The sequence below is a fragment of the Oncorhynchus nerka genome, linkage group LG4, assembly GCF_034236695.1.
Source record: "Oncorhynchus nerka isolate Pitt River linkage group LG4, Oner_Uvic_2.0, whole genome shotgun sequence".
NCBI lineage: Eukaryota > Metazoa > Chordata > Actinopteri > Salmoniformes > Salmonidae > Oncorhynchus > Oncorhynchus nerka.
In genome coordinates, this window is record NC_088399.1 from 85,885,081 (window position 1) to 85,910,841 (window position 25,761).

The 25,761-nt window shown below is 43.0% G+C and overlaps 1 protein-coding gene across 1 annotated transcript; it reads left to right on the forward strand.

The window, feature by feature from the left end:
- Positions 1 to 362: 362 nt before the first annotated feature.
- On the forward strand, positions 363 to 25,749 carry LOC115118776 (polypeptide N-acetylgalactosaminyltransferase 12-like). The gene is made up of 10 exons (XM_029647481.2): positions 363 to 1,482; positions 2,074 to 2,243; positions 3,461 to 3,650; positions 3,965 to 4,150; positions 5,085 to 5,202; positions 5,713 to 5,889; positions 14,478 to 14,609; positions 15,404 to 15,517; positions 17,947 to 18,105; positions 20,753 to 25,749. The coding sequence occupies exons 1-10, from the start codon at positions 1,127 to 1,129 to the stop codon at positions 20,891 to 20,893; spliced, it is 1,743 nt and encodes a 580-aa protein (XP_029503341.1). The 5' UTR covers positions 363 to 1,126; the 3' UTR covers positions 20,894 to 25,749.
- The last annotated feature ends 12 nt before the right edge of the window (positions 25,750 to 25,761 follow it).

A 25,761-nucleotide genomic window follows, 5' to 3' on the forward strand; every position in this document is an offset into this window, starting at 1 on the left:
AACAGTATGGCACACAAATGACCTTCTCACTCTGAACAGTTACCTCAATTATTGATCATTTTCATTTGCTTCAAGATGTTTGCTTCAAACTAGATTATTTAAAATATATATATAGGGCTAAGTGACATTTAACAGTGCGAAGAGAAATAATGTAAGAATATTTGTCCACAATGAAGATGACTTTGTAGCACCCGTAAATGTTAAATGTCAAATAATATATTTAATAACACAAGCTCTGTTCATACAAGAACACGGAATATCAGTGCATGATATCTACAGTAAACTACAGTCACGTGATAATGTACTTTTTTTTTTTTACTACTTGTTGCCAACCCGGAAGCAGTCAATTTAATGCTTCATGCATTTGCATAATTATGAATAGGACATCGAAACGAAGCAGCTGTAACATTGTTAAACTGTAACTCATTTTTTTTCGTTTCAGTTTCCTGGAACGCAGAAGACATTGTTTGCACAGCGTCGTTTGTTGGTACAACAACTCGTGACACTGGAGAAAGATTAGTGACTGATAAAGTTCTGATAAACTTCTTAAATGTATCGACGTGTATGATTTTGTGCGGCTCGCTAACGGAAACCGTTAAAGTGTGTGAGTAGGTTGCAGGTAAAGAGCTACAATGTGACATAGTTCATGTAGGCTACATTGTGTCCGTGGCGCGAAGATAAGTAGGGTGCCGAACATGGATTAGGATTTAGTGCTACTGGGACAGAATGAAGCCCTGGACACTTTAATTTGACCTTGATTTTTTATTTTTTTTATCTGGGTGTTATTGATAATCCATCAAGATAGCTACTCGAATCGGTTAAATCCTTTTTTAACATCACGTTTATGGAGAAGTACTATTTCAATAAACTTTGACCAAGGAAGCCAATCGCTGGATGACAGAAAAAGACCGTTGACATTTGACTTGGCTAGTTAAATTTGGTCAACCCTGTTAAACATTTTGAAATAAAAAGTTGATTCAAGCAAAATAGGGGAACTTCTACATTGCGCAAAGTTATCAGAAGCCAGTTCATGGTGAATTTGGTGGATCTGGTTTGGTAATGCACCATGATGCTGTTGTAGCCCACGGGGTATGAACGTATCTCGTGAAGGAGGAAGGGAGACACGATGGCACTTTCCCGGAGAAGGAATCGGTGGAAGTTGATAGTTTGCCTTTTTGGGGCGTCTATAGTGGGATATTTTATTTTAAACAGGCATAATAATCCCGGTGACATAGCTGGAACAAGTCGAAGAGAGGTTCCCACTGAGCAAGACATTGCAAATGAAATGCTTAAAAAGCCTGTTTATGACAAACCCCAGTTGGATTTAAATGCCTTGGGAGAAATGGGCAGAGCTGTCAAATTGAACCTCGTTGGAGAGGAGAAGAAAAAAGAAGAGGAAAGTATAAATAAACACCAGATTAATACCTATGTGAGTGATCTGGTATCTCTCCACCGCAGTCTACCCGAACGATGGAATCCTCTGTAAGTTGGCGTGAGTTTGAGTGTGGTGTTTATGATATTTTCCCAACATTTCCTTGTGATAAGAGTATTTTATAGAGCTTTTCTAAAATATGACTGACTGAATATGAAGTAGGTTAGCCCCTCGCCATCAACCCATTGTGGAAAACCTCGTTGAATATTTCTAAATGCCTAAATGACAGGCAAGGCAATGCTTGATTTTGCAAGGTTGGATAAAGTCAGATCACTGACAAAGCTCGTTAAACTGTTTATTTTGAGTTTACTAAAGGGCCAGGAATTAGGTATTGCATGACTCTGTGCCTGTTAAGCCATGTGCAAAGAATGAATAAAGTCCTGCATCTCAGTCAGACATCCAAGCACCAGGGTAACCAACAACATTGACCAAAAACAAAAAGATTTTCTTTCTTCCTAGATCAGATCAGCACTCCTACTATTAGACATTTTTAGCTGGGGTGACAGATCTGTTTGTGCTATAATTACACTCCTTGTCATGCCAATGACAGTGAGTAAACAATGAGAAGCATGATGGAAAGGGGATGTCTGGGGTCAGGCTTGCTACAGATCTATAACAAGTCAACACTTTCTCTTCTCCAGTTGTAAGGACCAGAAGTATGACTATAGGTCATTGCCATCCACGTCAGTGGTGATCGCCTTCTACAACGAGGCCTGGTCCACGCTGCTACGTACTGTCCATAGTGTCCTGGAGACCTCACCCGACAGACTGCTACGAGAGGTGGTGCTGGTGGACGACTATAGTGACAGAGGTACAATCATGTATATGCAGTACCAGTCAAAAGTTTGGACACACCTACTCATTCAAGGGTTTTTCTTTATTTTTACTATTTTCTACATTGTAGAATAATAGTGAAGACGTCAAAACTATGAAGTAACACATATGGAATCATGTAGTAGCCAAAAAAAGAGTTAAACAAATCAAAATATATTTATATTTGCGATTCTTCAAAGTATCCACCCTTTGCCTGTATGTGCTGATCTAGGACCAGGTGCCTCCTGTCAATGCAATTTGTATTAATTGTGATCTAAAAGGCTAAACTCTTACCCCGAGACCCTGTTTGTATGGGCCCAGATTTACAGACATGCTTGGCTAGAGTGACATCACTATGTCTGCCAAAGCCATTGTGAGCCAATATCTGATGAATATGACATTCAATATGTTAAGGTTCAAGGGATATAATGCGAACTCATCATCATCAAAGTTTCTGCTCTGTACTGAAAGTGTTCTACCTTGAAGACTTGACTGCTGACATGCACAATTTTAGGGGTATTGTGTTAACAACGGACTAATGAACAAAATACTAAAATTAATGTTTTTAAGTGAACTTTAAGTACATTTGAATACCAGTTGGTTATCATGCAGCCTACTCATAGGCCACAGTTTGTCACTTTCAGCACATGACGTAGTATTGGCCATGGGAGTCACTCCGAATATTTAATCAGATTTCTGACAAGTAGTTTACAGTTTAGGCATTTAGCAGATGCTCTTATCCAGAGTGATTTACATTCGTATTAAGATAGTTAGGTGGGACATCAGTCATAGTAAGTACATTTTTCCTCAAAGTATCTATCAGCAAAGTTAGAGGTAGTAAGGGGGAAAAGAGTCAAGTGCCAGTGTTGGTTCACAATTATTATAATTTTGTGTGTGTTTTCTCTTAAGGATTAAAAGGGCACCAATATTTACTGAACCTCAAAAGGGCATCACTTCCCCATTTGACATTGAGTGGTTCCTTCCATCGCCACTAGATGGTGCTAAATCAGTACATTTGGAAGAAAACATAGTGAAGAAAAGCCTTTCTTACTTGCTTGTCATTATCAATTCAACCACAAAGCGCAGGCACATCTGTTAGCAGCACCACCCTGTTGTAACATTACACATACTGTACCTGCGTGTTACACACATCCCAGTTGAGGAAATGTACACTCTTGTCATGATACGTAAACAGCCCTTTTGGTTCCCTGTCAGCTCATTTGAAGGAGCCCTTAGAAAACTACATCTCCAACTTGAAGAAGGTGCATCTGATCCGGGCCAGGAAGAGGGAGGGCCTGGTGCGGGCCAGGCTCTTGGGGGCCTCCATCGCCACGGGCGATGTGCTGACCTTTCTCGACTGCCACTGTGAATGTCACAAGGGCTGGCTGGAGCCCCTGCTCGACAGGTGAGAAACCCCGTAGTTGGCCAGGTCAGGACTGTTCTTCAGTCTAGTCGTGGGACCTTAGTTTCCACATGTACAGTAGTGTCTCTCTCCATTCCTTCTACTTTGCGGTTGAATGTATCGTGCTGCTGGCTAGATTTGGATATGTGTAGCGATGTGAATTATTTTCCTTATACCCACCCCGTTTCACACTAATCCCAAGCTTCCAAAGGCCTGTTCCATATGGTACCTGGTGAGGCCTTTCTCTCTGTCGTCACCCTGTTCTACTGCAACCCCCTGCCCCATGCTTGCTTCTGCTCTCTTCTCCTCTGCCCCAGGATAAAGGAGGAGCCGTCCGCTGTGGTGTGTCCCGTCATTGATGTCATCGACTGGAACACCTTCCAGTATCTAGGCAACCCCGGGGAACCCCAGATCGGAGGGTTTGATTGGCGGTTGGTCTTCACCTGGCACTCGGTGCCAGAGTATGAGCAGAAACGCAGGCGCTCTGCCATTGATGTCATCAGGTCTGTGGTACCGTACATTAGAAACAGGCACTCTGCCATTGATGTCATCAGGTCTGTGGTACCCTACATTAGAAACAGGCACTCTGCCATTGATGTCATCAGGTCTGTGGTACCCTACATTAGAAACAGGCACTCTGCCATTGATGACATCAGGTCTGTGGTACCGTACATTAGAAACAGGCACTCTGCCATTGATGACATCAGGTCTGTGGTACCCTACATTAGAAACAGGCACTCTGCCATTGATGACATCAGGTCTGTGGTACCTACATTAGAAACAGGCACTCTGCCATTGATGTCACATTAGAAACAGGTCTCAGGTCTGTGGTACCTACATTAGAAACAGGCACTCTGCCATTGATGACATCAGGTCTGTGGTACCGTACATTAGAAACAGGCACTCTGCCATTGATGACATCAGGTCTGTGGTACCCTACATTAGAAACAGGCACTCTGCCATTGATGACATCAGGTCTGTGGTACCCTACATTAGAAACAGGCACTCTGCCATTGATGACATCAGGTCTGTGGTACCCTACATTAGAAACAGGCACTCTGCCATTGATGACATCAGGTCTGTGGTAGCCTACATTAGAAACAGGCACTCTGCCATTGATGACATCAGGTCTGTGGTACCGTACATTAGAAACAGGCACTCTGCCATTGATGACATCAGGTCTGTGGTACCGTACATTAGAAACAGGCACTCTGCCATTGATGACATCAGGTCTGTGGTACCGTAACAACGTCTGTGTATCGGAAAGGAAAATAGTCTAATCCTCAGTTAACTATCAAGATATACATTTAACAATTTGATATGCATATTATGTAGAGATCAACAATTGTTATGTATACCATAGGCTATATAATTGATCATAATAATGGAACAAGTTCTGAAGATCTGCTCTGTAAGCTGTGTGTGTTTTGGTCTCAGGTCTCCTACGATGGCTGGAGGGCTGTTTGCTGTCAGTAAGAACTATTTCCATTACCTGGGCACGTATGACACAGGCATGGAGGTGTGGGGAGGAGAGAACCTAGAGTTCTCATTCAGGGTGAGTGTGGGTGAGGGAGAGAACGAGCGAGAGCCATGCGTTTGGGCTTGCAGTACTCTGTGCAGTTAATCCATGCCTTTTTCCTGACGCTAAAAACCCACTGGAATCCAGTAACCGATGGTCACCACACTGTTGTGAAATATGTGGGGATTCACACAAGGCTGCAATCTTTACACTTTCATTATATAACTAGGTCACCACTATGCAATTTTGGATAAACAAAAATGGCCTTTCTGTTCCCTAATCAAAATTACATTAAAGAACTTTGAACCAAAAGTTACCTCTGTCAATTAATGTTCCGCAGTCAATAAAGTTGCCACGTTTGAAGAATTTAAACCAGCACAGAGGTCATGTTTTCCTTCAGTTACTTCCTGTGGAAAAGAACCAAACCGCCATACAACAACAGAACTTCCTTCCCTTCTAGAAAGACACACAAAGCTGTCCATTGTGCTGCCTGATTGAATCATGGTGTGTATCTAACCATGTCCTCGTGTTGCTGTTGTTCTTTAGATCTGGCAGTGTGGGGGCAGCCTGGAGATCCACCCCTGCTCCCACGTGGGCCACGTCTTCCCCAAGAAGGCCCCCTATTCGCGGAGCAAGGCCCTGGCCAACAGCGTGCGTGCTGCCGAGGTCTGGATGGATGACTACAAGGAGTTGTACTACCACCGTAACCCCCACGCTCGCCTGGTAGGCCAGCCCTGAACAGGGACTAGCAAAATGTGTGGCTGCAGAGTTTGAAAGTGCATGGTGCTGTGATTGTGGGTCAGGACCAGTATTGTATGGTGCTGGGATTGTGAGTCAGGACCAGTATTGTATGGTGCTGTGATTGTGGGTCAGGACCAGTATTGTATGGTGCTGTGATTGTGGGTCAGGACCAGTAGTGTATGGTGCTGTGATTGTGGGTAAGGACCAGTAGTTTATGGTGCTGTGATTGTGGGTCAGGACCAGTAGTTTATGGTGTTATGATTGTGGGTCAGGACCAGTAGTGTATGGTGTTATGATTGTGGGTCAGGACCAGTATTGTATGGTGCTGTGATTGTGGGTCAGGACCAGTAGTGTATGGTGCTGTGATTGTGGGTCAGGACCAGTATTGTATGGTGCTGTGATTGTGGGTCAGGACCAGTAGTGTATGGTGCTGTGATTGTGGGTCAGGACCAGTAGTGTATGGTGCTGTGATTGTGGGTAAGGACCAGTAGTTTATGGTGCTGTGATTGTGGGTCAGGACCAGTAGTGTATGGTGCTGGGATTGTGGGTCAGGACCAGTAGTGTATGGTGCTGGGATTGTGGGTCAGGACCAGTAGTGTATGGTGCTGGGATTGTGGGTCAGGACCAGTATTGTATGGTGCTGGGATTGTGGGTAAGGACCAGTAGTTTATGGTGCTGTGATTGTGGGTCTGGACCAGTAGTGTATGGTGCTGGGATTGTGGGTAAGGACCAGTAGTTTATGGTGCTGTGATTGTGGGTCTGGACCAGTAGTGTATGGTGCTGGGATTGTGGGTAAGGACCAGTAGTTTATGGTGCTGGGATTGTGGGTCTGGACCAGAAGTGTATGGTGCTGGGATTGTGGGTCTGGACCAGTAGTGTATGGTGCTGGGATTGTGGGTCAGGACCAGTAGTGTATGGTGCTGGGATTGTGGGTCAGGACCAGTAGTGTATGGTGCTGGGATTGTGAGTCAGGACCAGTATTGTATGGTGCTGGGATTGTGAGTCAGGACCAGTATTGTATGGTGCTGGGATTGTGGGTCAGGACCAGTAGTGTATGGTTGTGATGACCAGTGCTGCTGGATTGTGGGTCAGGACCAGTATTGTATGGTGCTGGGATTGTGGGTCAGGACCAGTAGTGTATGGTGCTGGGATTGTGGGTCAGGACCAGTATTGTATGGTGCTGGGATTGAGAGTCAGGACCAGTATTGTATGGTGCTGTGATTGTGGGTAAGGACCAGTATTGTATGGTGCTGTGATTGTGGGTAAGGACCAGTAGTGTATGGTGCTGGGATTGTGGGTCTGGACCAGTAGTTTATGGTGCTGGGATTGTGAGTCAGGACCAGTATGGTTGTGATTGTGGTGACCTGTGCTCTGATTGTGGGTCAGGACCAGTAGTGTATGGTGCTGGGATTGTGGGTCAGCACCAGTAGTGTATGGTGCTGGGATTGTGGGTCAGGACCAGTAGTGTATGGTGTTATGATTGTGGGTGGGTAGTGTATGGTGTTTGATTGTGGGTCAGGACCAGTATTGTATGGTGCTGGGATTGTGAGTCAGGACCAGTATTGTATGGTGCTGGGATTGTGGGTAAGGACCAGTAGTGTATGGTGCTGGGATTGTGGGTCAGGACCAGTAGTGTATGGTGCTGGGATTGTGGGTCTGGACCAGTAGTTTATGGTGCTGTGATTGTGGGTCAGGACCAGTAGTGTATGGTGCTGGGATTGTGGGTAAGGACCAGTAGTTTATGGTGCTGGGATTGTGGGTCAGGACCAGTAGTGTATGGTGCTGGGATTGTGGGTCAGGACCAGTAGTGTATGGTGCTGGGATTGTGGGTCAGGACCAGTAGTGTATGGTGCTGGGATTGTGGGTCAGGACCAGTATTGTATGGTGCTGGGATTGTGAGTCAGGACCAGTATTGTATGGTGCTGTGATTGTGGGTAAGGACCAGTAGTGTATGGTGCTGGGATTGTGGGTCTGGACCAGTAGTTTATGGTGCTGGGATTGTGAGTCAGGACCAGTAGTGTATGGTGCTGGATTGTGGGTAAGGACAGTAGTTTATGGTGCATTGTAGGACCAGAAGTTATGGTGCTGGGATTGTGGGTCTGGACCATGGTGCTGGGATTGTGGGTCAGGACCAGTAGTGTATGGTGCTGGGATTGTGGGTCAGGACCAGTAGTGTATGGTGCTGGGATTGTGAGTCAGGACCAGTATTGTATGGTGCTGGGATTGTGAGTCAGGACCAGTATTGTATGGTGCTGGGATTGTGGGTAAGGACCAGTATTGTATGGTGCTGGGATTGTGGGTAAGGACCAGTAGTGTATGGTGCTGGGATTGTGGGTCTGGACCAGTAGTTTATGGTGCTGTGATTGTGAGTCAGGACCAGTATTGTATGGTGCTGAGATTGTGGGTAAGGACCAGTAGTTTATGGTGCTGGGATTGTGGGTCAGGACCAGTAGTGTATGGTGCTGGGATTGTGAGTCAGGACCAGTATTGTATGGTGCTGGGATTGTGAGTCAGGACCAGTATTGTATGGTGCTGGGATTGTGGGTCAGGACCAGTATTGTATGGTGCTGGGATTGTGAGTCAGGACCAGTATTGTATGGTGCTGGGATTGTGAGTCAGGACCAGTATTGTATGGTGCTGGGATTGAGAGTCAGGACCAGTATTGTATGGTGCTGGGATTGAGAGTCAGGACCAGTATTGTATGGTGCTGGGATTGAGAGTCAGGACCAGTATTGTATGGTGCTGGGATTGAGAGTCAGGACCAGTATTGTATGGTGCTGGGATTGAGAGTCAGGACCAGTATTGTATGGTGCTGGGATGGGGGTAAGGACCAGTATTGTATGGTGCTGTGATTGTGGGTAAGGACCAGTAGTGTATGGTGCTGGGATTGTGGGTCTGGACCAGTAGTTTATGGTGCTGTGATTGTGAGTCAGGACCAGTATTGTATGGTGCTGAGATTGTGGGTAAGGACCAGTAGTTTATGGTGCTGTGATTGTGGGTAAGGACCAGTAGTTTATGGTGCTGTGATTGTGGGTAAGGACCAGTAGTTTATGGTGCTGTGATTGTGGGTCTGGACCAGTAGTGTATGGTGCTGTGATTGTGAGTCAGGACCAGTATTGTATGGTGCTGTGATTGTGAGTGACCAGTATTGTATGGTGTGATTGTGGGTCAGGACCAGTATTGTATGGTGCTGTGATTGTGGGTCAGGACCAGTATTGTATGGTGCTGTGATTGTGGGTCAGGACCAGTATTGTATGGTGCTGTGATTGTGAGTCAGGACCAGTATTGTATGGTGCTGTGATTGTCAGGACCAGTATTGGTGCAGGACCAGTATTGTATGGTGCTGTGATTGTGGGTCAGGACCAGTATTGTATGGTGCTGTGATTGTGAGTCAGGACCAGTATTGTATGGTGCTGTGATTGTGGGTCAGGACCAGTATTGTATGGTGCTGGGATTGTGAGTCAGGACCAGTATTGTATGGTGCTGTGATTGTGGGTCAGGACCAGTATTGTATGGTGCTGGGATGGGGGTAAGGACCAGTATTGTATGGTGCTGTGATTGTGGGTAAGGACCAGTAGTGTATGGTGCTGGGATTGTGGGTCTGGACCAGTAGTTTATGGTGCTGTGATTGTGAGTCAGGACCAGTATTGTATGGTGCTGAGATTGTGGGTAAGGACCAGTAGTTTATGGTGCTGTGATTGTGGGTCTGGACCAGTATTGTATGGTGCTGGGTGTGAGGACCAGTATTGTATGGTGCTGACCAGTATTGATGGTTGTGATTGTGGGTCAGGACCAGTATTGTATGGTGCTGTGATTGTGGGTCAGGACCAGTATTGTATGGTGCTGTGATTGTGGGTCAGGACCAGTATGGTGCTGTGATTGTGAGTGACCAGTATTGTATGGTGCTGTGATTGTGGGTCAGGACCATGGTGCTGTATGAGTCAGGACCAGTATGGTGCTGTGATTGTGGGTCAGGACCAGTATTGTATGGTGCTGTGATTGTGAGTCAGGACCAGTATTGTATGGTGCTGTGATTGTGAGTCAGGACCAGTATTGTATGGTGCTGTGATTGTGGGTAAGGACCAGTAGTTTATGGTGCTGTGATTGTGGGTCTGGACCAGTATTGTATGGTGCTGTGATTGTGAGTCAGGACCAGTATTGTATGGTGCTGTGATTGTGAGTCAGGACCAGTATTGTATGGTGCTGTGATTGTGGGTCAGGACCAGTATTGTATGGTGCTGTGATTGTGGGTCAGGACCAGTATTGTATGGTGCTGTGATTGTGGGTCAGGACCAGTATTGTATGGTGCTGTGATTGTGGGTCAGGACCAGTATTGTATGGTGCTGTGATTGTGGGTCAGGACCAGTATTGTATGGTGCTGTGATTGTGAGTCAGGACCAGTATTGTATGGTGCTGTGATTGTGAGTCAGGACCAGTATTGTATGGTGCTGTGATTGTGAGTCAGGACCAGTATTGTATGGTGCTGTGATTGTGATTGGACCAGTATTGTATGGTGCTGTGAGGACCAGTAGTGTATGGTGCTGTGATTGTGGGTAAGGACCAGTAGTTTATGGTGCTGTGATTGTGGGTCTGGACCAGTAGTGTATGGTGCTGTGATTGTGGGTCAGGACCAGTATTGTATGGTGCTGTGATTGTGAGTCAGGACCAGTATTGTATGGTGCTGTGATTGTGAGTCAGGACCAGTGTGATTGTGAGTCAGGACCAGTATTGTATGGTGCTGTGATTGTGAGTCAGGACCAGTATTGTATGGTGCTGTGATTGTGGGTAAGGACCAGTATTGTATGGTGCTGTGATTGTGGGTAAGGACCAGTAGTTTATGGTGCTGTGATTGTGGGTCTGGACCAGTAGTGTATGGTGGTAATATGTCTGCATGCACAGCTTTTCAAAGCAGTGATCAAATTCACATAAAAGCATGCCTTGGAGGAGCACAACTTCCATTAACATTTGTGTTAATACCTCTATGGTTAAGTTGGTTAAGAGCAGCCATCTTACACTGAATAACGGGAAAAGCCCTTCCTATTATATATTTTTTTTACCTCTGAGATACACACACACACACACACACACTTCTCCCCGCCCCCTGCTCTCTCTCTCTCCCCTGATTGAGTGACACTTGGGATGCATGAGGACGAGACACACAAGGAGACACTCCGTCCGGTGTGAGATTACCATTGAGAGGCACAGCTCCACGCAGCAACTGTGGGCATCACCCACCTACCCTTCAGTTAGTTAGAGATGCTCCGTTCTGCGCCAACCCAGGTGCTAGGCTGCTAGCAGGCCTGGGTTCAAATACTAGTTGAAATTATTTCAAATACTTAAACTGGGCTTGATTTAGCTTGCCTGGCGCAATGGAACCAATGGAATAGTTCAAAAATTCTCTCTCTCGCTCCCCCCCGTCTCAGTTGGGTCAGAAACCAGCAATCTCTTTGTCTTTCTCTTCTGTTTCCAAACCTCTCAGGATATATTCCATTTAGAGCTGTGAGCTCTCTGCCTGGCATTCAGGTGAAGGGGAATGTGTCAGTCTGACCTTTTCAGTAGAACACTATGAGATACAATCGCTCTCACGAATCCAGTGATTCAAGTTGATAAAGCTCCTGTCAAGCAATGGGATGTTGTTTTCTAATGGTTGGACTAATGTTCCTCAGGGGCTTGTTTCCTGTTCAACTTTTAATTCACATCAGTTGAAACCTGCATTTTACTACTAACAGTAAGGGTTGCAAAATTCCAGTAACTTTCCCCAGGTTTTCTAGAAATCCTGGTCGGAGCGTTTCCGGATTTCCTGCTAATTCCTTCCTGATTCCAGGAATCTTTTAACACGGGATGTCTGGAAAACCTGGGGGTTTTAGGAAAGTTTTTGTAAGCCTAATCATTTCTGTAAGACTGCCCCCTACTGGCCCTCCTGTCTCCCCTGATTGTCTGATTATCTTTCTCTGGGGTCTAGATAAATGGATGGGCAGTCAATTAGAGATGTTCAGGCATGCTGCTCCCATCTTTCATCCTGTGGCGTTTCACCTTCCTCCAAACAGATGTTCCTGTCTCCAACACTCCTCTGTGGACCATAACTAACACCTAACAAACCCCTGGACCAGTAGGAATTCACAGTTTCAGAAACACAGTAAACCACCACACAGAAATAAAGAATTGCTGATATTGTAATGCTAATTGGGTTACCCCAAAATGTCCAGGTTTTCCAGACGTGCTGGTCGAAGGATTCCACGTTTCCTGCTTCTTCCCCTCTCTATTCTTCAGGAAGTTTCCTGCTTCTTCCCCTCTCTATTCTTCAGGAAGTTTCCTTCTTCTTCCCCTCTCTATTCTTCAGGAAGTTTCCTGCTTCTTCCCCTCTCTATTCTTCAGGAAGTTTCCTGCTTCTTCCCCTCTCTATTCTTCAGGAAGTTTCCAGGTTCTGCTTGTCTGAGTTAGAATACCTCAGGATAAGCCATCATGTTTTCCAAGAGAGTTTTCAGCTGTATTTTTAGTGGGGCGGGTCGAAGGCTTCAAGTTCCTCAATGTCCACATCACTAAAGATCTATCATGGTCCAAACACACCAACAGTCATGAAGAGGACACAACAATGCCTCTTCCCCCTCTGGAGGCTGAAAGGATTTGGCATGTGCCTCATATCCTCAAAACGTTCTACAGCTGCACCATTGAGAGCATTTTTTGACTTGCTGCATCACCACTTGATATGGCAACTGCTTGGCATCCGACCGTACGGCCCAGTACATCACTGCCGAGCTCCACGTATCCTCTATACCAGGCAGGTAGGCCCTAAAAAATGTCAAATCTTCCAGCCACCCAAGTCGTACACTGTTCTCTCTGCTATCGCACAGCAAGTGGTACCGATGCACTAAGTCTAGAACCAACAAGACCCTGAACAACTTCTACCCCCGAGCCATAAGAGTGCTAAATAGTTAGTCTGGGTAGCTATTTGATTAGCTATCTATATTGACCCTTTTTGCACAAACTTTTTGGACTCCTTGCAAACGGTGCTGCTACTGTTTATTATGTCACTTTATTCCTAGTTATTAGTACAGTTGAAGTCGGAAGTTTACATACATCTTAGCCAAATACATTTAAACTCAGTTTTTCACAATTCCTCACATTTAATCCTAGTAATAATTCCCTGTCTTAGGTCAGTTAGGATCACCACTCTATTTTAAGAATGTGAAATGTCAGAATGATTTATTTCAGCTTTTGTTTCTTTCATCACATTCCCAGTGTGTCAGAAATGTACATGCACTCAATTAGTATTTGGTAGCATTCCCTTTAAATTGTTTAACTTGGGTGAAATGTTTTGGGTAGCCTTCCACAAGTTTCCCACAATAAGTTGGGTGAATTTTGGCCCATTCCTCCTGACAGAGCTGGTGTAACTGAGTCAGGTTTGTAGGCCTCCTTGCTCACACACACTTTTTCAGTTCTGCCTACAAATTTTCGATGGGATTGAGGTCAGGGCTTTGTGATGGCCACTCCAATACCTTGACTTTATTGTCCTTAAGCCATTTTGCCACACCTTTGGAAGCATGCTTGGGGTCATTGTCCATTTGGAAGACCCATTTGTGACCAAGCTTTAACTTCCTGACTGATGTCTTGAGATGTTGCTTCAATATATCCACATAATTGTGGTGTTCTTTGGCTTGCAAGCCTCCCCCTTTTCCTCCAAACATAACGATGGTCATTATGGCTAAACGGTTCTATTTTTGTTTCATCAGACCAGAGGACATTTCTCCAAAAAAGCATAATCTTTGTCCCCATGTGCAGTTGCAAACCGTAGTCTGGCTTTTTTATGGTGGTTTTGGATGCTGAGCGGTCTTTCAGGTTCTGTTCAATATAGCACGTATAAAGTAGATGTCCTAACCGACTTTCCAAAGCTATAGTTTGTTAACAAGAAATTTGTGGAGTGGTTGAATAACAAGTTTTAATGACTCCAACCTAAGTGTATGTAAACTTCTGACTTCAACTGTACATATATTGACTCAGTACTGGTACCTTGTGTATATAGCCAAGTTATCGTTACTCAGTTTATTTGTTCTGACTTGTTTGACTTTTCTATTATTTCTCTATTTTATTTTTCTTTGCATTGTTGGGAAGGGCTCGTAAGCATTTCACTGTTACTCTACACCTGTTGTTTATGAAGTATTTGACAAATCACATTTGATTTCTGAAAAACCTTGGGAATTTTGCAACCCTAGACTGTGGCTTGGAGTGTATTTGTGCTAACAGTGACCAGGATGCAGTGGTGGTCTGCTAGTGGGAAGTGTTTGTGTGTGTGTGGGAGGAGTGTTTACGTTTGGGTTGAGATTGTGTACAACAAAAGAGGAATGTGATGCTAAAGTCTGTTTTTGAGTGTCAGTGTATGTGGTGGTTTTGTGATTTGTGTGTTTATGGGAACCATAGATGGTGATGTTTGTCAGTTCACAGAATAATACCCAGAGACTCAAACAGACAGGAAGTCCGTTGAACATTTACTTCCGAGCTCATGACTGCATGGCCTCAAAATAAATCTAATTGTATACTTTTAAAGTCTCTTGTTTTGTTGTTGTTGTTGTTAGGAAGCCTTTGGGGACGTGACAGACAGGAGGAGGCTCAGGACCCAGCTGGGATGTAAGGACTTCAAGTGGTACCTGGAGAACATCTATCCTGATATCCACGTCCCTGAGGACAACCCTGGGATGTTTGGAATGGTGAGGAGAATGCTGCCATTTAGACTCCAACGTTGTATTAGTTAGGTACCAAACCGAAGGAAACGGACCGAAACTACCTGAGCCTGTCCAATAAGAAACACGTGTAGTTGTTTTCAACCCAGGCGACCTCACATTTGCACAATGTAACTCAAGTGAAAGTCACCCAGTAAAATACTACTTGTCTAAAGGTATTTGGTTTTAAATATACTTAAATATCAAAAGTAAATGGAATTGCTAAAATAAACTGAATTATTAAGATTCAAAAGTAAAAGTATAAATCATTTTAACTTCCTTATATTAAGCAAACCAGACATCCCTATGCTATTTTGCTTTTTTGTTAACGGATAGCCAGGGGCACACTCCAACACTCAGACATAACTTACGAACTAAGCGTTTGTGTTAGTGAGTCCACCAGATCAGAGGCAGTAGATGACCAGGGATGTTCTCTTGATAAGTGTGTGAATTGGACCATTTTCCTGTCAAAATGTAACAAGTACTTTTGGGTGTCAGGAAAAATGTATGGAGTAAAAAGTACATTATTTTCTTTAGGAATGTAGTGAAGTAAAAGTTGGCAAAAATATAAATAGTAAAGTACAGATACCATTAAACCTGACATAAGTAATACTTTAAAGTATTTTTACTTAAGTAAATGTACCACATTAATTAATCTGTGTTTATTAAAGGGATAGTGCACTCAAGTGGGTTATCATAGACAACTTGACTGAACTTTCCCTTGACTCCCCACACTCATAGCTGTACTTTAACAGCAGCATCTGCATGTTGTTTCCCTTTAGCTGAAGAACAGAGGCATGTCCAGCTACTGCTTTGACTACAACCCTCCTGACGACCATAACCTGGTGGGCCACCGGATCATCCTCTACCCCTGTCATGGCATGGGACAAAACCAGGTAGCTATGGCTCCATCTTTACTCTCCATGTCCTTCATTTAAAACCAGGTAGCTATGGCTCCATCTTTACTCTCCATGTCCTTCATTTAAAACCAGGTAGCTATGGCTCCATAATACTCTCCATGTCCTTCATTTAAAACCAGGTAGCTATAGCTCCATCTTTACTCTCCATGTCCTTCATTTAAAACCAGGTAGCTATAGCTCCATCTTTATTCTCAATGTCCTTCATTTAAAACCAGGTAGCTATAGCTCCATCTTTACTCTCCATGTCCTTCATTTAAAACCAGGTAGCTATGGCTCCATAATACTCTCCTTGTCCTTCATTTAAAACCAGGTAGCTATGGCTCCATAATACTCTCAATGTCCTTCATTTAAAACCAGGTAGCTATAGCTCCATCTTTACTCTCCATGTCCTTCATTTAAAACCAGGTAGCTATATGTCCTTCATTTAAAACCCATCTTTACTCTCCATGTCCTTCATTTAAAACCAGGTAGCTATAGCTCCATCTTTACTCTCCATGTCCTTCATTTAAAACCAGGTAGCTATGGCTCCATAATACTCTCCATGTCCTTAATTTAAAACCAGGTAGCAATGGCTCCATCTTTACTCTCCGTGTCCTTCATTTAAAACCAGGTAGCTATGGCTCCATAATACTCTCCATGTCCTTCATTTAAAACCAGGTAGCTATAGCTCCATCTTTACTCTCCATGTCCTTCATTTAAAACCAGGTAGCTATAGCTCCATCTTTACTCTCCATGTCCTTCATTTAAAACCAGGTAGCTATAGCTCCATCTTTACTCTCCATGTCCTTCATTTAAAACCAGGTAGCTATAGCTCCATCTTTACTCTCCATGTCCTTCATTTAAAACCAGGTAGCTATAGCTCCATCTTTACTTCATTTAAAACCCATGTCCTTCATTTAAAACCAGGTAGCTATAGCTCCATCTTTACTCTCATGTCCTTCATTTTAAAAGCTCCATCTTTACTCTCTGTGTCCTTCATTTAAAACCAGGTAGCTATGGCTCCATAATACTCTCCATGTCCTTCATTTAAAACCAGGTAGCTAAAACCAGGTAGCTATGGCTCCATAATACTCTCCATGTCCTTCATTTAAAACCAGGTAGCTATAGCTCCATCTTTTTCCATGTCCTTCATTTAAAACCAGGTAGTGCTCCATCCTTCATTTTTAAAACCATGTAGCTATGGCTCCATAATACTCTCCATGTCCTTCATTTAAAACCAGGTAGCAATAGCTCCATCTTTACTCTCCGTGTCCTTCATTTCCATCTTTCCATCTTTACTCTCCGTGTACTTCATTTAAAACCAGGTAGCTATAGCTCCATCTTTACTCTCCATGTCCTTCATTTAAAACCAGGTAGCAATAGCTCCATCTTTACTCTCTGTGTCCTTCATTTAAAACCAGGTAGCAATAGCTCCATCTTTACTCTCTGTGTCCTTCATTTAAAACCAGGTAGCTATGGCTCCATCTTTACTCTCCATGTCCTTCATTTAAAACCAGGTAGCTATAGCTCCATCTTTACTCTCCATGTTCTTCATTTAAAACCAGGTAGCTATAGCTCCATCTTTACTCTCCATGTCCTTCATTTAAAACCAGGTAGCTATGGCTCCATCTTTACTCTCCATGTCCTTCATTTAGTAGTGTTTCAGACACCGGGGTGCTAGCCTATATTGTTTTCAGGACTGCAGTGATTGTTGTCTAGTGTTGTTAGCTTAGATTTTTGTTTAGCATTTTTTTTTCATTGAACCTTTTTTAACTAGGCTAGTCAGTTAAGAACAAATTACGCCTCAGCTGTCATGGTTAAACAGCGCTTTCATGGCTAATAGCCTAACACCTTGACCAAACCGGCCCTGCACGTGCATCTGCCTAACCAACTCTATTAGTTTGGAGACAGGTTGAAACACATGCAGCATTCATAGACCTTTAGCTAGCTAATTTGTCAAGGAAGGAAAACTTTGGATTATTTTACCTTCTTCTTTTGGTGGATCTTTGTAGAATTGAACCTTGATTCATACAAAGTCGGGTGTTCTCTACTCTGACCATTAGTCCACAGATAAAGGAGAAACCTAGTTAGTTTTCTTTGATTTAATCTCTCCTCGTTCATCTTTTAATCACCCACGTGGGTTAGTATGCTCGTGAAAACCAATGAGTAAATGGGAGAGGTGAAACTTGAATATAATGGTCATTTGATGTTTAACTGGGCCTGGCAGACAGCATGTGGTAATGGAAATGGTATTTGACTCGGGGCTTCATATTATAATGCACAATGACAAGTACAAAATGATTTATGTGTATTTGGACCAAAATGATAGTGAAGAAAACAGGTACCATTGTGTGTGAGGTTAGCTGTATGGAACACAACAAAAACTCCATGAACCACGCACACACTCTTCGTCTCTCCTGTTGCAGTTCTTTGAGTACTCCAATGAGAGTAGGGAGATCCGCTATAACACCAGGGAGCCAGCAGGGTGTGCTGTGGGGGACGCCGTCTCCAACTACCTGACTGTGCACCTGTGCAGGAAACCCCGGCAGACTGTCCCGCAGGACCAGAAGTTTGTCCTCAGAGAGGTGAGCTGGATGGGGACTGTGTTCATCCCACGTCATGGCAGCAAACAGGGAGCAGAGGAAGGGGTCAGTGGTGGATGGTTGGCAGAGATATAGGTGGACAGGAATTTTGTAATGGAATAAATGTTTTTTAAATGTATTGAACCTTTATTTTAACAAGGCAAGTCAGTTAAGAACAAATTCTTATTTACAATGACGGCTTACCAGGGAACAGTGGGTTAACTGCCTTGTTCAGGGGCAGAACGACAGATTTTTACCCTGTCAGCTCGAGGATTCGAACTAGCAACCTTTCGGTTACTGGCCCAAAACTAGGCTACCTGCCATGTATCAAACACATGGATATCATACGTTTTGATACCGTTCCATTCAACCATTACAAAGACCCCGCCCCCTTAGATCCCTGTCCACCAGCCTCCTCTGAAGAAGGTAGAGAGGGGAGTAGAAAACCCAGATGAACACATGGACATACAGCGCCTTCAGAAAGTATTCACACCCCTGTACTTTTTCCACATTTTGTTGTGTTATAGCCTGAATTTAAAATGGATTAAATGTAGATTTTTTTGTGTGTCCCTAATGTACACAAAATATCACAATGTCAAAGTGGAATTATATGTTTACAAATTAATTAAAAATGAAAAGCTGAAATGTCTTGAGTCTAAGTATTCAACTAGTTTTGTTATGGCAAGCATAAATTAAGTTCAGGAGTAAAAATGTACTTAAGTCACATAAGTTGCATGGACTCGCTCTGTGTGCAATAACTTTGTTTAACATGATTTTTAAATTAGTACCCCATCTCTGTTCCCCACACATACAATTATCTGTAAGGTCACTCAGTGAATGTGTGAATTTGAAGCACAGATTCAGCCACAAAGGCAAGGAAGGGGTTTCCAATGGTTTGCAAAGAACGGCAACTATTGGTAGATGGGTAAAAAAAAAACACACTTAAGTGCTCCTTTGAGCATGGTGCAGTTATTAATTACACTTTGGATGGTGTATCAATACACCAAGTCACTACAGAGATACAGGCGTCCTTCCTAACTCAGTTGCTGGAGAGGAAGGAAACTTCTCAGGTATTTCATTATGAGCCCAATGGTGATCTGACTTTAGGGGTGGTAGGTAGCCTAGTGGTTAGAGCGTTTGGCCAGTAACCGAAAGAGTATTTTGAGTAGATTGTTGACAAAAATTGACAACACATTCCATTTTTATTCCACTTTGTAACGCAACAAAATGTGGGGAAAATCAAGGGGTTCTGAAGGCAGTATATACAGTAGAGTACAGTACGGGTGTAGCTAAATGTTGGTTGTCACTAAGCACTCTTGTGTTCTCTGTTCTGTTGACTTTCTTGTTGGAGTGGCCACAATGCATTCAGAGCATGTTCAAAGGGAAGCTTTGACAAATACTGACATTAAGCCCTCTCCCCTCTCAGCTCTCATCTCTTTCTCTCTCTCAGCGCTACCTCGCTCTATCAAATCAATTCAATTCAAAGGGCTTTATTGGCATGAGAAACATATGTTACATTGCCAAAGCAAGTGAAATAGATAATAAACAAAACTGAAAAACAATCAAAAATGAACAGTAAACATTCCAAACACAAACAGTCCTGGGGTTGTTTGTGAACAGAGCCCTATGACCAGCTTGCTTTGGGGACTCTCCTCAAGGTTAATCTCTGTACGTGATGGCTTTATCTATCTCTCTCCCTCTCAGCTCTCCCATTTTCATACTCTCTCAGCTCCCATTCTCACACTCTTTCAGCAGTACCTCTGTCAGCACTCTCGCTCTTTCTCTTTCTCGAGTCCTTCGACTCCAACTCCCCTCAGATACAGACTCATCCCAGTGTCACTATAGTAGATGTTAATAGTCCTAGTCTCTCTCTGAAGTAGGGGTCACATGATCAAATAATGTCTTCTGGATGGCTTGATGTATCTCAGGTGATAAGTGCTTTTATGGCGTTTTGTCCACAATGGATCAGAAAGCATTGAGATAGCCTATTGACTGGGTGCACAGTCCATGCTTGTTGTGGTAGTTTAGTACAGGTATGTGTTCAGTGTTTCCAGCAGGGGTGCAACTTTCACTGGGGATGGGTAAAAGTCCCCCACATTTACATTTTTGTCCTCCCCAGTTTTATCATTGGAGTGTGATATAAAACAAGGCAACTGTGTGCTTTAGGACCATGTTGACGCCTCTGAGCGGTCGGGTAGGCTGTTTGGAGTGTTTATCGGATTTAAAATGTCCCTCCCACTTCTGAAATCAAAGTTGCTCCCCTGGTTTCCAAACAGTTTCTGACTCTTTTCACACTGCACTGCTCCCCTCTGTAATGCCTGTATGTCGTCTCTTGTTCCTGGATGTAGTCTACCAGTGGTTCACAACTTCTACAGGGTTGTAGCCAGTCCTACTGCTGTTAAAATCATAGTTTTTATTGATTGGCTAGTGAGTCCACAGACCTGGTTGTTTAGGTAGATATTAGTTGGTTAAAGGGAAGGATTAAGACCAGCATTAGTTAATAGGGACCAGCATTAGTAAATAGGCCTTAAGGACAGTGCTTCTCTACTCTATACTAGTGGTCCATTTGGCCTGGCTTGTAAAATAGATTATATTTCAATAACCTGTGTTAAATAAAGGTAACATGTTTTTAATAACTCCTTTCTACTAGGACGACACCTTCTTCCATGTGATGACGCAGAAGTGTGTCCAGGCCGTGGACAAGACTGACAACGGCACCCCTGCCCCCGCCCTGCGGCCTTGCTCAGACCACGCCAACCAGAAGTGGTTTTTTGAGGAGAGGGGGGCGTAGTGGAGTGGGCCAGCCGAAATCCCTATCCCTGGGGTAGAGGGTCAACCAAACTCTTAACCCTGGGATAGAGGGTGACAGCTGGAGGGCCCCAAAGACCAATACTCAGGTCCAGCGTCCTTATGCCGTGGAGATGACCTGGGTCGTATTCACAAGATAGAAAACAGAAGAAAATGGTCCAAAACGGGGAGGTTCTATCTGAAGTAGTCCAATAGGCATCATTTGTTTTCTGTTGCACACTGTTTTTAAATGTTGTGCTCTAATGAATATGACCCTGGTCAGGCAAACTGTTCTCACCTCCTGTATCTATGCACAACCGTGTGCTTGCTGGACAACGTTGACGTTTTCGCACACTTGATATTAACTCATACCACATCTACTTCTCAAATCTTTTTTTGTCGATATTTGTTGTGAAAACCTGGAAGACGAAGGATGTTGGAATGGACAGATATTTAACACATTTTTATGTGTGGGATTTAATTACCTGTCTGTTCATCTGACTGAAAGCCACTCCTACTTTTTATTCTCACTTTCGTTCTTACCTCTCTTTCTCTGGAACACAGGAGCACTTAGCAGCTGGTTGTGAATGTTTTTGGCATTGCAGTGATCATGACAGACTCTTATGTACTTGCGCATTACATTATAGCTGGAAATCTCAGACTCAACCTCTAGATGGAGCCAAAGCTTCCATCTTGTGTGCTGACCTTTTTCACTCCATCCAGCATGTTATCAGCTCAGTGATGTGAGTGGTTAATTGTTCAGGTATTTTTGGAGCAAGTATTTTGTTTTCTACATGTATTTTTTATTTTAAATACGTGCGTACTACTTCAACCAGTCCCTCCAGGATGTTGTTATTTTTTTGGTGACATTTGCCGACCAAAAATCGTGCATGGCAGTATGCAACAATTCTGTTCAAGTTGTCGCGAAAGTGCGCTGACGAGGGAAACATTTGTTGCAGTGTAGCTTGATTGAACCATATTATGCTGTGATTGGTTAATTTGCGCGCCCTCTTTTTGTAACGCCGTGATGGATCTGTTTTATGCGGTAATATTGCAATGATTTGACTTTTTTATGCAGCAATTAGTGTGGTTATTGGTTTGCAAGCCCTCTCAAAATATGTGGTGAAATTTTTGATTGCACACAAAACAATAAGACAACACACAGTACCTCTTTAGCCACACAATTACTGGTAGTAGGAGAAATTCCACTCCGGTCTTTAGTTGTGTTCAAGAATCACAATTATGAATTTGGATAACTCACGGTAAGCAATTTAAACATTTCTGAAAGAAGGAATACTTGTGGTTTTTCAGTGTTTTTTGGTCTAACATACATCTTGTCAATGAAATTGACTCCTAGTGAGATTGTTATTTTCCTAATAGAGTGAAGCTACGAAGACTTAACGTAGCTATATTCTGTGTGTTAATTATATTACAATTCTTGTTTATTTTAAATGATATATTTACTCAAATGTTTATTTACTTATTGATCATCGTTGATGTCAGCGTGGATTTGTTAATTCAGCACTAATTTAAATGAGCCACTTGACTTTATGTATTGCAACTGCAACAACAAAATGGAGAAAACAATTGTTGACAATAAACGTCACTTAAGGCCATCATTTGGGCCATTTCACCCAGAAGTGCCTTACCTGATGCAGAAAGAGATATGGAAAGATAAGCATGGAATTATAAAACAAATCCACATTTTTGTTAAAAGAGATTAAGGACAAATCTCAAATGATACCTACCTTATCCCTATATACTATAGTGCAGGGGTACTCGACTACTATTTGAGAAGGTCCGGTCACATACATTTCCTCTGTGGCAATGGTCCGGATGGATATTGTCATTTGTCGTAGTAACAATCCCCAATGTTGTGACCTCCGAGCTGTTCAAACCGTTTACACCCCTCTTTTTGCCAGATATAAAAAATAAAGTTGCCGTTTTTTAAACTAAGTTCCTGCAATTCTACACATTTTTACATGTCTTATGTGTGTTCATATGATGCCTAAGTGGCTCAACAAAATCAGTTGGGGTTCCCTTGGGATGGTGGCCCCTGGGCATGTAATCTGGCCATGATCACTACAAGATGTAGGTGGCTGGTTAACTTTCCTATCTAGTTGACATGCGCTTGTGGTAATTAACTGGACATTTTTCGGACAGGTTATAAATAGCTCTCTAAGGTCTGTCAGTGGAGGAAGGAAAACTGTCTATACACAACCAAATGTCAAGATGTTACCTTGTGCATTCTACTATTATAACTCTCAACCGTAGTAAGTTTAATTTCCCAAAAAAGAAATGCTATTTATTTAGTCAGGACCTGCGGTCCGTATTGACTCCGTTCTGGGTCCGGATCTAGTCACGACCTGCGGTCCGTATTGACCCGTTCTGGGTCCGGATCTAGTCAGGACCTGCGGTCCATATTGACCCGTTCTGGGTCCGGATCTAGTCAGGACCTGCAGTCCATATTGACCCGTTCTGGGTCCGGATCTAGTCAGGACCTGCAGTCCGTATTGACCCGTTCTGGGTCCGGATCTAGTCAGGACCTGCAGTCCGTATTGACTCCGTTCTGGGTCCAGATCTAGTCAGGACCTGCGGTCCGTATTGACTCCGTTCTGGGTCCGGATCTAGTCAGGACCTGCGGTCCGTATTGACCCGTTCTGGGTCCAGATCTAGAACCACCAGTTGAGTATGGCTGCTAGGTGTCATTTGAGATATAGCTTAAGTGTACTTTAAGATTTGATATCTTATGCAAGGAGATTGTGGGTGAATGGAGTGCTGCATTGATCCCTGTTCGCTTAGCCTAGTGGTATGGCTGTTGCGTTTAGGGGGACGTTGGACACACACTCACATGCATATACACACACACACACACAGGAGTTTACATGCTTGAGGACTGAGGATCTCTACATCACTTCAATTGAAATGGGGATATGCTATTTGATTTATACCTTTTCATATCCATGGCCACAAAACATAACATGTTTTCTAAGTACATTGAAAACAGTTCTTTAAACAAGACCCGGTGAATCACAATATGTAAACCTATTGATTTTGAACAGGGTCCAAAGTAGTGCACTATATAGAGTACCATTTGGGATGCAGACATATTTTTGCGCCAGGGAGTTGAATAAATATGAGATTGTTGTTCCTGAGTTATAGTAGCGTTCTTTACGGTTTGCTTAGGCATCTGGTATTCCAGGCATGTCCTTACATTGTAAAACATGTCAATGTCCCTACATTGTAAAACATGTCAATGTCCCTACATTGTAAAACATGTCAATGTCCCTACATTGTAAAACATGTCAATGTCCCAACGTGTCAATGTCCCTACATTGTAAAACATGTCAATGTCCCAACGTGTCAATGTCCCTACATTGTAAAACATGTCAATGTCCCAACGTGTCAATGTCCCTACATTGTAAAACGTGTCAATGTCCCTACATTGTAAAACATGTCAATGTCCCTACATTGTAAAACATGTCAATGTCCCTACATTGTAAAACATGTCAATGTCCCTACATTGTAAAACATGTCAATGTCCCTACATTGTAAAACATGTCAATGTCCCTACATTGTAAAACATGTCAATGTCCCTACATTGTAAAACATGTCAATGTCCCTACATTGTAAAACGTGTCAATGTCCCTACATTGTAAAACGTGTCAATGTCCCTACATTGTAAAACGTGTCAATGTCCCTACATTGTAAAACGTGTCAATGTCCCTACATTGTAAAACGTGTCAATGTCCCTACATTGTAAAACGTTTTATTGTATGTTATTTGACATGGTACAGTGGGGCAAAAAAGTATTTAGTCAGCCACCAATTGTGCAAGTTCTCCCACTTAAAAAGATGAGAGGCCTGTAATTTTCAAGTAGGTACACTTCAACTATGACTGACAAAATGAGAAGTTGTCATAGTTGAAGTGTACCTATGATGAAAATTACAGGCCTCTCTCATCTTTTTAAGTGGGAGAACTTGCACAATTGGTGTCTGACTAAATACTTTTTTGCCCCACTGTATATGAAAGCAGCAGAATTGATAAGTGACCATTCACCTGGTTTGCTTAATATCTTTCTGGCAGGTTATGTCGCGGTGCTCCTCTATCACCGTACAACGTGTGATGTACTGCTAGCTGCCGAGACGTTCTGTCTGTTTGGGACACAGTACCCTGGATGCCTACCACATGGCACCCTGTTCTCTATGTTGAGAACTACTTTTTCAAATCAATATGCTGGACCCTACTGGATTTTATTTTAATGCTGTTCATTCCAAGTGGCCTTTTACCATCATCAAAAAATGAGTTATTAATTCAAGATATTTTTAGGAACTGTCCATAAAATGGAATAGATTGGATGAAACTGAGTTTGTAATCATATTAACGTACCATTTTTCTAGTACCATTCTGGGGAAAGTATTTTATGTGTAATGTTTAATTTCTGAATAATAATACAAAGTACAACTTTTAAGTATTGTATTCTTGGTTGGTATGTATGTATGTATGTATTGTCACGCCCTGACCTGAGTATTCTTTGTTTCCTTTATATATTTTGGTTAGGTCAGGGTGTGACATGGGTGATGTATGTGTTTTCATACTGTCTAGTGGTTTTATAGGTTTATGGGGTTGTTTACCATCTAGGTGTTTATGTATGTCTATGGTTGCCAAGATTGGTTCTCAATTAGAGGCAGCTGTTTATCGTTCTCTGATTGGGAATCATATTTAGGCAGACATCTTCTTTGGGTATTTCGTGGGTTATTGTCTATGTGTAGTTGCCTGTGTCTGCACTCGTTGTCATAGCGTCACGTTCGTTTTGTTTTTGTTTGTGTTCTTCATTCATTAAAAGAAGAATGTATTCTAGTCACGCTGCGC